Raw genomic sequence first — 12,694 nt, 5'->3', positions numbered from 1 at the left:
AGCCAGCTGCTGCCATTGCTGGGTCCCCGCCATTTTGAACTTTAACCCTCTGGAACCACAAGTCAAAATAACTTTCTCCGTTGTTTCTGGTCATGGCATTTACCACAGCCTCAGAGAGGCTGATGCAGATGGTCACATTAGAAGACAGCTCTGGCTGTCACCAATGGGAAGGATGCTACCAGCACCAAATGGATAGGACCTGCAGATGCCACTTACACACTGTGTGGGCAACAACACAATACACAGGCCACGCCCGCAAAGGGTTATCTGGCCCAAACACCAACATTGCTGCGCTGGAGAAATCCCGGTCGACGTGGTCTCCGCGTCAGACCTACCACCTGATCCATGGGGTCGCTGGAGTAATAGCTCTCTGAATGTGTGCATCGGATCCACACAGGTTTAAGCAGCTCCTCCTCCTCCTCCTCATTTCTGTCAGGAGGCGCCTCCTCAGGCTCTTTTTCTTTGATGGAAGTGTAGTTCTTCTCTTTGATGGCGCTCTGGCTGTCACTCCATCTGTCTTTTTCCTCCTCCCAGCGAGCTCTCTTCTTCTCCCTGCTTGGAGAACGACTTCAAAGCAGGGGAGGGGGAGGTAGTTATTAAAAATAATCAAAGCTACCTGGTGCATTTACCATCTGCATGCAAATACCATGCCAATACCCTACACCAGCTTTCACTAGACCAGTGATGGCAAACCGGCAATCATCTGGTTTATTTGTTTAACAATACAAATTCCCAGGCTAGAGAGACGGCTCAGAGGTTAAGAGCATTCCCTGCTCTTCCAAAGGTCCTGAGTTCAATTCCCAGAAACCACATGGTGGCTCACAACCATCTGTAATGAGGTCTGGTACCCTCTTGTGGCCTGCAGGCATATACACAGACAGAATATTGTATACATAATTAATAAATAAATATTTTTAAAAAATACAAATTCCCAGGTCCTGCCCCAGGTTTACTTACTGATTCGCAGTGGTCTCTGGAGCTGGGGCCCAGGAATCTGCATTTTTAATCTCCCCAGGTGATTCTGGTGTGCATCCAGCAGCTTCAGGAGCAACTGATAAACCATAACTCCTAGAAGAAAAAGATACTGAGAAAATATTTGCAAATCTCTACTTATGGACAATTTCATCAATGAAGATACTAGTTTTGACTCTTTCACATGCTGCTTTGCCCAAAACAAAAAGATTTAATCTTCCTACAGCATGGCCTCCACTTGGCTATGGAGTTATCCTATCTCAGTGACGCAGTGCTAACACGCTACCCCGGGAAAAGCAGACCTGAGTATTACTACTGAGTGAATCAAAACTGGCTGATTTTGACCCTCAAAATACTAAAATCAACTTAATAAAGAAGATAAGAAATCTACTACCCTTGAATTCCTGGGGCTTAAAAACAGGAATATTAATTCTACAGGTGTATTTGGAGGGGAAAATCTGGAGTAGACTCTTAAGCCTATTAAATTAAGGTAGATCCTAAAAATCCTTCAAAAAGACACCTAGGAAGAACAGCCACATTATTAAGTCAGTGGTCACCCCACTGTCCACTAACTAAAGTTACTGTAATCCAAGAAAGTTTACCTCTAGATTATAGTCAAAAATTATTTTGGGACAGGTATGGTGGCTCGTGCCTGTAATCTCAGCACTCCGGAGGCAAAGCTAGGAAGCCTGTTTCAAGTTCTAACCTCCCTGATACAGTCAGCTCCATGACAGCCTGGGAACAGATCTGAGACCGCCTCAGAAATTTCTGTAACTTCTAAACATGCACCATTAGTTTTGCTACCAAAAGCCAAAAAGCACTAGTCAAAATAAAACATATGAAGCCATGAACTTGTTCTAGAATAATGTTTTAACTGTGTAAAGGTGTGTTACATTTGTTTATGTTGTAGAATATTACTTTAACTGTGTAAAGGTGTGTTACATTTGTTTATGTGGCAGAATGTTACTTTAACTGTGTAAAGGTGTGTTACATTTGTTTATGTGGCAGAATGTTACTTTAACTGTGTAAAGGTGTTACATTTGTTTATGTGGCAAAATGTTATTTTAACTGTGTAAAGGTGTGTTACATTTGTTTATGTGGCAGAATGTTATTTTAACTGTGTAAACGTGTGTTACATTTGTTTATGTTGTGGAATATTACTTTAACTGTGTAAAGGTGTGTTACATTTGTTTATGTTGTGGAATATTACTTTAACTGTGTAAAGGTGTGTTACATTTGCTTCTGCTGCCTTTGTTAATGATTTAAGAATGTGTTACATTTGTTTAATCATGAAAAGATGTGTTGTTGTTTCATCTTGCTGGCCTAAGGCACCTGATTAGTCTAATAAAAAGCAGAAGGATAGGCAGGGCTTGAGGACAGAGAGAAATAAGAGAGAAAATGCCCAGGGACAGACAAACAACCGCTAGTTAGCAAACACAGTAGAACATACAGAAAAAGGGTAAAAAGTCCATAGGGCAAAAGCAGATTAACAACACCTCAATTAAATGTTTTCCTTTATAAGAGCTGCCATGGTCGTAATGTCTCTTCACAGCAATAGAAAGCCTAACTAAAACACTACCTATTTCTGACATAATTATATATAGTAACCACTCATTCGGTACTCACTTTAGGATTAGTTCTCACAGTCTAATGTTACTATTTCAGTGGCACTTCACCAGTCAACAAGGAAAACATAACTATTCTCATTTTATGTAAAAGAATTATGCCTTAGAAAAGTTGGATAACTTCACATGTAACAAAGCTGAGGAAATAATCAACCTCCAATTTGTCAGACTCCAGAACCCACTCTTAATCCCCATGATCTAAGAGCATAGATGGGCTTTTAAACATAGAAGTGATGTTTTAAACTGTAGCTATCACAGTCACGGGTCCATCTGCAAAAAGGGGCAAAACTGAACACTTTGTTTTTTCTGAAACTAGTAAATTTAAGAACATAATTATGAATAAATTTCAAGGCTTTTGTCTACACTTATTTTTTTAATCTAGACTTATTAGTTTGTATTTTGTAGATATATATATACATACAGACATATGTATATACACACTTTCTAGTATGGGGATAATTATGAAAATTTTCCTTAAACACCAACAGTATTGGGCTTATTTTCCCAGCCCCTGGCCGGAGCTGAAAGGCACATTGGCAGAGAGCGGCACACACACAGAGGTGAACTGTAAGAGATGAGCCTACTAGTTCTTACCTCCCGGATCTCTTATACTCTTTCTTGTAGGTCCTCTCCGGAGATGGTGATCTGCGGTTGTCCCGGTGCCTGTGTCTCTCTCGTTCCCGCTCTCTTAGAGGAAATACACAGAGCTGTGTTCAGCAAAAAGACTCAAAACACCATTGCTTTGCTGAGCGTTCCTCTAAAGAAATGGCCCATGCCTAAGGAAATTCTAGGTGCTATTCCTACTACACCTTCTTGGTTTACTAGAGGGACAGACACCGTCTACATGGGCAGTTTTCAAAGTCATATCTAGCACGAAGCACTCAACAGAAGTCTACTGACATCTCAAGACCTAATGACCTAACCCTGCAGCAGAAGCATCCAAAGATTCCCTTTACCTACTCATTTCTAGAAAACTCTATTTACTTAGCAAATAAATGCAGACTAAAGTACACAGTCGAGATTAGAACAAGTCTGGAATGCTTTTCAAAACCTTTTTTTCTTTTTGTAGGTTTTTAAGACAGGGTTTTTCTGTGTAGCCCTGGCTGTCCTAGAACCTGCTTAGTAGACCAGGCTGGTCTCAAACTCAGGGATCCAGGGGCCTCTGCCTTCCGAGCGCTGGGATTAAAGGAGTGCACCACCACCGCCCCACTCACATTCTGTTCTTTACAACAATGTGTTCACTTCTCAGTCTCTCTTCTAAGGAATCTAAATCACGTCCTTTCTTTTTACAAATCAAAGTACATGCCGGGTGGTGGTGGTAATAGTGGTGCAAGCATTTAATCCCAGCACTATAGGTATATAAGTCAGCAGATCTTTGTGAGTTTGAGACCAGCCTGGTCTAGTAAATAAGTACCAGGATAACCAGGGCTACACAAAGAAACCCTGTCTCAAAAAAACAAAACAAACAAAAGAGCAATTCACGAGTTTTTGCTGGTCTGAAATCCAATAAAAACTGGCCACGCCTGTGTCTCTGTGGCTTAATTCAAGTACTCTGCAGGCGGGTTTACCTGCTTCTTTCATAGCTGCGATGGCGGGAGGGCGTTCTCCCCCGGTCATACTCTGACCGGTATCGGCTATCTGGTCTTCTCCTTTCGGGGCTGCGGCCTCGCTCCCGGCGCTCCAGGGACCGATGCCTCTCGCCTCGCCCGTGACTGTGATCTCGGTGTCGGTGGTCATCATAGTGCTTAAGCCTTTCTGGGGACCTTCTCTCACTCTGAGCCTTTGGGAGTGAGTACGGGGGGAGGTGTCTAAAATGAGGGCTACTGCTATTGTTAGCACTGGGTGGAAAAGAACTGGAGTTGTTCTGGAAACTGTTGAAGTTGGGAGGTGGGAAACTGTGCGAGTGGCCAGGAGGGTACTGGTAATTAACCTGCTGGGGCATGACAGGAGGGGGCGGAGGGTGGGGCATGGACGGCGGGGGCACCATGAAGGGAAAAGTGCCTTGTCCGGGAGGTGCTCCAGAGACTGGTGGGTTATTAGGGCAAGGCATTGGAGGGGGCATGGGTGGAAAACAGGGAGGAACAGGGAAAGGATGTCTCATCTGGTGGTTGGGGAAAGGAGGCCTAACAGGGCAGGGTGGGACAGGGCCTTGGGCTGACGGTGGCATGGGTGGAGGAAAAGGTACAAAGTCTGGTCGTGGAGGCATAAAATTGGGGGCTTGAGAGTTCGAGTATGTGCTCGAAGGTGCACTTGGAGGTTCATATTGATATTGCGCAGGAGGCTGCTGCGGATGAAGAAGTCTCAGATTTTGGGGCCTGAAAGCTGGCGCTGAGGGTCTGGCTCCATGTCCTCCTCGTCCTCGGGGACACCCTCGTCCTGGGTGGAACGACATTCTGTGACTTTTTAGAGAAAAGGAAAAGAGAAATCAAAACAGGGCTTCACCAAGAAGCACATCGTGGAGAGAATAGACTCCTGCAAACTGTCCCGTGACCTATACACAGACACACAAAAAACAAACGGAATTTTAAAGTAATTTTTTAAAAAACGGTGGATAATGGTGACACACGCCTTCAATCTCAGCACTCAGGAGGGAGAGGCAGGAGGATCTCTTAGTTCAGAGCCAGACTGGTCTACAGACTGAGAGTTTCAGGACAGTTAGGATTACACAGAGAAACCCTGTGGAAGGAAGGAAGGAAGGAAGGAAGGAAGGAAGGAAGGAAGGAAGGAAGGAAGGAAGGAAGGAAGGAAGGAGAATATCAAAACCTCACAGGATAGGGAGAACACAAGGACCTGAGTTCGAGCCACAGAACACATTAAAAAAAAGCCAAATATGGCGGACGTGCCTGTAATCCCACAGCTGGGAAGGGCAGAGACAGGTGGGATGCTGAGGCTCCCTGGCCAATCATACAGTGAGAGAGCATGTCTCAAAAAGTAGGTGGCACCTGAGGTCATCATCTGTTATCTGCATGTATCTATGTGGACACACACACATCACAATGAAAACAGGGTTTCCCAAATACAAGACTATCCCAATGATCCATTGTGAGGGTCAAATTTGAGCTAAACTAAGACCACCCCTTTTATGCCCTTTCCAAGACCCCAAGTTCTCCCAAGTTCCCAAAACGAGTTGAACTTTACCCTGTGTATGACGGATGAGGGTATGATTGATGACAGCTACTAACCACATGCCTCAACCACGCCTGATGTGTTTTTAACTATTTTCCTCTTCAGTTCTGTACTTCCCTTCGCCATAACCAACCAGGTTAAATGCTAGGTAGCCTAAGACACTCTGACAAGGCTGTGACCCTTTGTGGTTTTCCCTATATAAACCCTAACCTGTACATGCTCAGGGCCGCTCTCCTCCACCTGCTGACTGGGGTGATGGACAGTAGACCAAGCCTGAGCCTGTAATCAATAAACACCTTTGTGTTTGCATCCGATGCTGGCTCTGTGGTGGTTTGTGGGGGGGGGGGGTCTCGTGACACAGGCACAACACCGTGTGGTGGTCTGAATGAAAATGGCCCCCACAGACTCATAGGGAGTGGCATTACTGGAGGTGTGGCCTTGTCAGAATAAGTGGGCCACAGGGGGTGGGCTTTGAAGGTTTAGAACAGATGTTATATCAACTTAGCAAACTTGTTAAGCAACTTGCATCCAACTCCATTCCCAATTTCCTGCTCCTAGCAAAGCTTATCTTACTACAAGCACTTGGGGCCCCATCTCCAAACGCACATTTGGAACAAGGGGACCACCACTCTCCATCCACCATTTCCCATCTTTCCCAACCACCAGACCCTTGACATCAGCACTTGGAATGTCCAATCTATTCAACATGAAAACTTGCCGTGGCCTCCAGTCCTCCCTCAGCTTTGCACTCTCTCCTCTTCTTCAATAATGCTACTATAAACTAAACATTTCTGTTTCCTCAAAATTCTTTATTCCTGTGTCGTGATACATGGAGGAAGGGCCTCAGAAACCAGGATCAAAGAAAGTCACAGATATTATTAAAGTAAGTCATAAAAGTGTGGTGGCCCCCATATGTTCATATTCTTGAATGCGTGGTTCCCAGTTAGTAGAACTGATTGGGAAGGATTAGGAGGTGTGACCTTGTTAAAGGACCAGGGTAACTGAGGGTGGGCTTTGAGGTTTCAATAGCACACACCAGGCCCAGTGTCTGTCTGTCTGTCTCTCTTTCTCCTTGCCTGCCTACCTGCCACCATGGTTCCTACCAAAATTATTGTGGACTGACCCTCTGGAACTATAAGCAAGCTCCCAATCAAATGTATTCTCTTACAAGAATTGCCTTATTTGCTCTCTGCCTGTTTGCCCTCACCTTGTCAGCAAGTCCGCTCCTTCACTGGCAATAGACCCTGCTTCTTTGGGACTCCAGCATACACTGAGTACCAGCTAGACATCCAGACTCGTGCACTGAGCAACCACAGAATTCCTGGACTTTCCATTGACAGCCAGCCACTGTTGGATTATCTGGACATCAGTCTATAAGTCATTCTAACAAATCCCTTTCTGTATATATAGACTGATCCTATAAATTCTTTAACTCTAGAGAACATGCATACACCTTCCTTAGATTTCTTGCTCTTACAATACTCTGTGCTGCTGTTTAGCAGGTCCATAAGCATCGCAGTCCACCTGCTAATCATATACTTATACCTTCAAGGCCTACTTGCCACATTGAGAACTGCAAGCTCAATGGGGAGGGCTCTACGTTGCTTCACTAACTCTCCTGGTCTGGTTCTTAGCCCTACACACAAAGCTCAATGTGTTATGACCATAGATCAAAGAATAAGCACAGTCCCTGCCCATCCCCTGTATCTGCAACGTTCCCACCCTCTGGCCCACTACCTACCCTCTCTCCTTTAGTCTCCCTAAACTATCATTTCCAGAATATCACTTACCACGTATTCCCTTGCATGGTCACGTATCCTCTAGATATGCTAGATCTTCCACTCAGAAAGTAAGTTCTATGAGACAGAAAGAGTAAAATATTTAAACACATTTTCAAAAATGCCGATGTTATGATTTTTTTGTTTGTTCACTATTATTTTAATAATTTTAAACCCTCAAAACTGTTTAGCCTATTAACAAAATTAGGAACATACTGAGCTATCTCCAACTGTCCAGGCAAATTGCAAACTGTGTTCATTAGCTGTACTAACTCAAAACTAACTATTGCTAGACGGACCAAAAGCACAGCCACCGCCCATCTCTGGTCTAGTGAAAGACTGAAGCAAAGACTTCCTCCATCCCTCACAGACATGTTTCCCTCCACTGTAATATAGACATAAACCCAACCCCAAAATCACAATGAAAGCTGCACTCCAATTCATAGATACCTACAACCTTACTATCATAAGTTATGATTCTTTACTTTCATTCTCGCTCTTCCCAAAGAACACTGTACACAATGACTTTTCAAATATTTGAACTGTGGCAAAAAGCTTTAAAACACACATACACACAAACACATACACAAATATTAAATGCAAGAAGCTTAAATGTGGAAACACCTTTCTAGAGGCTGGAGAATAGCTCAGCAGTTAAGAACACTTGGGGCTCTTGCAGAGTTCAGTTCCCAGCACCCACGTTGGGTGACTCACAATTGCCAGGAGATCCAATGCCCTCTTCTGGCATCTGGAGGCACCTGCACACACATATACATATGAACATGTAGACCAGTGGTTCTCAACCTTCATAACGCAATAACCCTTTAATACAGTTCCTCATGTTGTAGTGACCCCCAACCATAAAATGACTTCGTTGACCCAAAGGGGTCGCAACCCATAGGCTGAGAACCACAGACACAGACACACTAACTGTGATGGCTATTCTTGGTTGTCAATGTAGCTATACAGGGTACACAACCTGTGAGGGATTAACACTTGATTTGATGTGGGACGATCTACTTCTAACCCAGATCTTTGAAGTAGGAAGACAGACCTTTAATTAGGACCAGGAATCTAGATCTAATCTGGGCCACACCTTCCTCTGGAAGCCTAGACAAGGACACTGAAGAAAACTCTTGCTCTCACCTTGTTAAAGTCCATTCCTTCACTGGCATTAGAGCCTAATTCTTCAAGACTCCAGCATTTACTGAAGACCTGCTAAGACTATCCGTCAAGGATATCCTCAAGGACTGAGCAACTACTGATTCCTGGATTTTCCATTCATGGCCAGCCATTGTTGGATTAGCTAGACCACAGTCTGTATGTCATTCTAATAAATCCCCTTTCTATATATGCAGCTCTTTAGCTCTGGAGAACCCTGATTAAAACACACACACACATATACACACACATACATTCATATACACACATACACATACATACACACATACATATAACACACACATACACACACACAATGAACATATAGGTACACATACATAAAAACAAAATTTTTAAAAATGCTTAAGTCTTTACCAAACATACAAAGGAAAAAAATTGCAAATAATTGAGCCCTATCAATTACTGTTTCATAAGCAGCAGCCACCAAATAATATGATTAATGATTACTCCTCATTCCAATACACTCATGATTAAACTTGGGAGCCCAAGAGCTACTCCTGGCATCACGGGCTCCTCAGAGCAGATAGAATTCAGAACAAACTCCATGCTCGGCATTTGAACCTGCAGCCGACCTCTCCCAGGCTTATCATCCTATTTCCTTCTCCACAAAGCCCCTCCCAGCCCGAACTCTCACCGGCCTGTTGGCCGCTGGTTAACACGGCAAGCGCTATCATGAAACTTCTTTGTCCCTAACTGTCCATCCACCAGCCTCTTACTGAACCTCATTTGTGAAGCATTCCTGATTTCCTCTGGGAACAAGATCTCATCCCTTTCTAGACTGCTACTGCTTAGTCTAAACTCGCTTCTTTTACCGAACTTACCAGAAACCGCCTCATGCGACAGTCACCGTTGCCCATGTTGAACTCCTTCAGTAAGCTACGAGATCCTTGAAATCATGGGTTCGGTCAGTCATTTCTGCATCCTTCAGTTTCTGCACAAAATACATGGTAGGCAGGTTGGACTCTCAATGTGAGCCTTTCTGTATCACTAAGTTTGCATTTCCCTTCTGCTTCTCCTCCCCACGAACGCGCATTACTGAAAGCACCCGGGAAGCAGACACTTTCACTGATTCACACATCAGGGCCATACACATGAGGCCCTGTCCCAAGCTCTGTAGACTCAAAGAAGACTATGACAGGGCTCAAAGATCTCAAACCCCATATACGAATGTTTAAATAATAATAATAAAATATCCCCAACACAACAAAAGGAAAACTGCAATGGGAGAAACACAAGAAAAAAAAAGGATGTAAAGAGACGGAGATAACAAAAAGGAATACTTGAACAGTAAAGCGAGAGGTGGGCAACAGTCAGCATAATTAACACCTCTGGACAGTGTAAAAATGGAATCGAACACTCACTGCCACAGGAGTCTACAGTTAGAAAAGCTAATAAATACTGAACTACTGTAAATTCAATGTAAATGGAAAAAATGCCTATTCCTGGGCTGCCATTTGAAAGCAGGGAGACCCAGGGAACTATTCTGAACAGTTTACAAGTCCAGGAACGTCAATCAACACACGGAGTTGGAAGCTGTGGCGACAAGTCACCGAGACCCCGCACTTTGCCATGGTGGAACCCTGAAGCCCGGCCTCTCCGCCTGACGGATGCTCAATTGCACGGTCGCCGGTTTGCATCTCCCGCCAGCCTGCGAGGTAAGCGCGGGACTGCGGGACTCGCCTCCCCTCCGACCCCAGGCGGCCCCGGGGCCTGGACCAAGGCTTGCGCTCCACATATGGATGAACGGGAACCCATCCCGTCTCTGCGTATCTGCGGGATCTGTAGCTAGGGTCGCTCTTTCGCCCTCGGCGACAAATCTGCAGCGAAGCTGCCAGACCCAACTCCTAGGATCATTTCGCTCAGCCCAGGACTCCATTGAAATCCCGACCGTCGATCCAGGCTCGCCGAACACCCGCCAAGCGCCCCCATTTACCTACAGAGAGCCCCCGGGTCGCCGCCGAAGCCGAGCCTGGTTACTACAACAGCCTCCACGGCAAAGGCGCCGCCCGCGCCTCCGGAACAGGAAACCCCGGGAATTAAAAAGCAAACCTGAAAAAGCTAAGCCTAGGGAGGGAAAACTCTCCGGAGCGCACCTCAGCACCTTTTGCGCCGTGATTGGCGAGTCAGCGAGAGTGACGGACATACAGACCAATCGACACTGCCTATAACTCTCACTCCCGCCCCTCCACCTTGACGTCCTCCAATCCGGAAGCGCAACCGGGTGAGCGCGCGTTTCCGCCGCGAAAGGGCATCGGTGCGCGCGGCTTGGAGATGCCCGGCTCCTCTCCGGGTGCCTCAGGGTCACGGCGGCCAGAGTCGCGCGGAGACATGAGTGACACCGGAGGGGACTGCACGCGCCTCAGGAGCTACCCCCGGCTCCCGGTGTGGGTGGTGGAAGATCACCAGGAGGTGAGCGGGGCGGGCGGCAGAAGCCCCCGAGCCCTGACAAGAGGGATTCGAACCCCAGCAGTCTGCAGAGCCCAGGCCAGCATCTGACGCTGGCCGCCTCCTGTCTCCCGCCGAGGGCCGACGATGAGAGCTGACCCCTCAGCTGTGAAATGGGCACCATAATCTGTTATAGGGCTGTTACTGAGGTCATAAGTCTTCAGCGTTTCTGAACGTTTTATAGCAGTGCTGTAGTAACGTGGGTTCCTTACGTAGACTTCTAGTAGACTAGAAGAGGTCCGTGAGTCTAGGAGATTTATTTAAAGGACTCATAGGAAGGCGGTCTCTGGATATAAAACAAGAGGGGTTAAGAGTGAAGCTCAGTGTTACTGCTTTGGACGTTGACCTTGGGTTCAACCCCTTCCCCTGGAAAAAAAATGGAGGAAGGGGACTTACTGCTGGAAAAAGATAAAGGAGGAAAAGAAAGTTGATTTCTGAGACACAGTCAACTTTGGGTTGGTCTGTGCTTTCCAGTTTAGTAGTAAACCTGGACACATAATAGCGTGTAAGAGTGGCCTAGGGCCATCATCCTAAAGGAACAGAAAATGCCCTAAAACCATAAGAGTACCTGGAACACAGGGTGGCTGAGCAGTTGGGTGATAAAGATGGAGATTTTTGTCAGCACCATCTACAAGAGATTTTAAATTTTCCCACTTTTAAACACCTTGATGCACTTCAGGTTTGTGCAGTTATTTTTTTTTTTTATTTAGAGTCCTACTGCACTTGACAATATGTCATTCTTAGTGTGGTGTGTGTCTCTGTTACAGGTTCTGCCTTTCATATACCGGGCCATAGGTTCAAAGCATCTTCCTGCCAGTAATATAAGCTTTTTACATTTTGACTCCCATCCGGACCTCCTTATCCCTGTGAATATGCCAGCGGACACTGTGTTTGATAAGGAAGCACTCTTTGGGTAACACGATGCTTTTAATCATATTTCATGTGTTTGAAATATAACATGGAGCCAGATAAAACAGCAGACTTGGTTATACTCATGTATTTGTTTTTCGTTTTTGTGTGTTTATTTACTTGTTTGCCTTTTTTTTTATTTCATTCCAAACAAGTTTTCGACAAACTAAAAGAGCCAAAATAGAGACCAGGCGTGGTGACTGATACCTGTGATCCCAGCCCTTAGAGCACTGAGACAGGAGAATTACTGTTTGAAGATAGCCAGGGCTACATTGAAGCCTCTTTATGGTTAAGTGTCCATTGTCAGTTCGGCAGCATTTAGAATTATCTGTAAAGTGGACTACAGGACTTGGTTGTGGGTGATTATCTTGGGTGGATTACTAATACTAACAGTGGGTAGACCCACCTACGGTGAGTAGTGCCCTTGCCAGCTGGGGTCCTGGTCTGTATCAGTGGAGAGAGGGACATGAACAGTACCTTGAATTCATCTCTGGTTCCTGATTATGAATGCTTCAAACTTGCCACCTTGACTTTGTTGCCAAAACCCGTTACTTTGGTCAAAGGATTTTATGGTGGCCACAGGAGAAGAAACTAAGAGGAGCTTGCGCTAGCTATCTCTCTCTCCCCTCCCTCCCTCCCTCCCTCCCTCCCTCCCTC

General features: G+C 45.4%; 2 protein-coding genes across 6 annotated transcripts in view; one reads left to right on the top strand and one right to left on the bottom strand.

Moving 5' to 3' along the window:
* The window catches only part of Drosha (drosha ribonuclease III), a 107,478-nt gene extending 96,703 nt beyond the window's left edge, over positions 1–10,775 (bottom strand). For 2 of the 3 annotated variants that reach the window (XM_050139032.1, XM_050139034.1), the window contains exons 1-7: positions 10,617–10,769; positions 9,505–9,614; positions 7,514–7,579; positions 4,166–4,996; positions 3,192–3,284; positions 958–1,068; positions 336–567 (exon numbers count right to left, since the gene is read on the bottom strand). In XM_050139032.1, coding sequence (XP_049994989.1) covers positions 336–567; positions 958–1,068; positions 3,192–3,284; positions 4,166–4,996; positions 7,514–7,530 — 1,284 coding nt within the window. In that variant the 5' untranslated portion in view covers positions 7,531–7,579; positions 9,505–9,614; positions 10,617–10,769. Of the gene's footprint in view, positions 1–335; positions 568–957; positions 1,069–3,191; positions 3,285–4,165; positions 4,997–7,513; positions 7,580–9,504; positions 9,615–10,616 lie in introns of all 3 variants that reach the window. The other variant, XM_050139033.1, reaches the window with a different exon arrangement.
* A 142-nt stretch (positions 10,776–10,917) lies between these two features.
* Positions 10,918–12,694, top strand: part of CUNH5orf22 (chromosome unknown C5orf22 homolog) — a 16,614-nt gene continuing 14,837 nt past the window's right edge. Inside the window, exons 1-2 of one of the 3 annotated variants that reach the window (XM_050139066.1) lie at positions 10,918–11,092; positions 11,896–12,041. In XM_050139066.1, coding sequence (XP_049995023.1) covers positions 10,955–11,092; positions 11,896–12,041 — 284 coding nt within the window. In that variant the 5' untranslated portion in view covers positions 10,918–10,954. Of the gene's footprint in view, positions 11,093–11,230; positions 11,808–11,895; positions 12,042–12,694 lie in introns of those variants that run through there. The other 2 variants (XM_050139067.1, XM_050139068.1) reach the window with 2 other exon arrangements.

Source organism: Alexandromys fortis, unplaced genomic scaffold (assembly GCF_014885135.2).
Source record: "Alexandromys fortis isolate MF-2015 unplaced genomic scaffold, M_Fortis_MF-2015_v1.1 scaffold_37, whole genome shotgun sequence".
Taxonomy (NCBI): Eukaryota; Metazoa; Chordata; class Mammalia; order Rodentia; family Cricetidae; genus Alexandromys; species Alexandromys fortis.
This window is presented reverse-complemented; position numbering and strand designations above follow the sequence as displayed.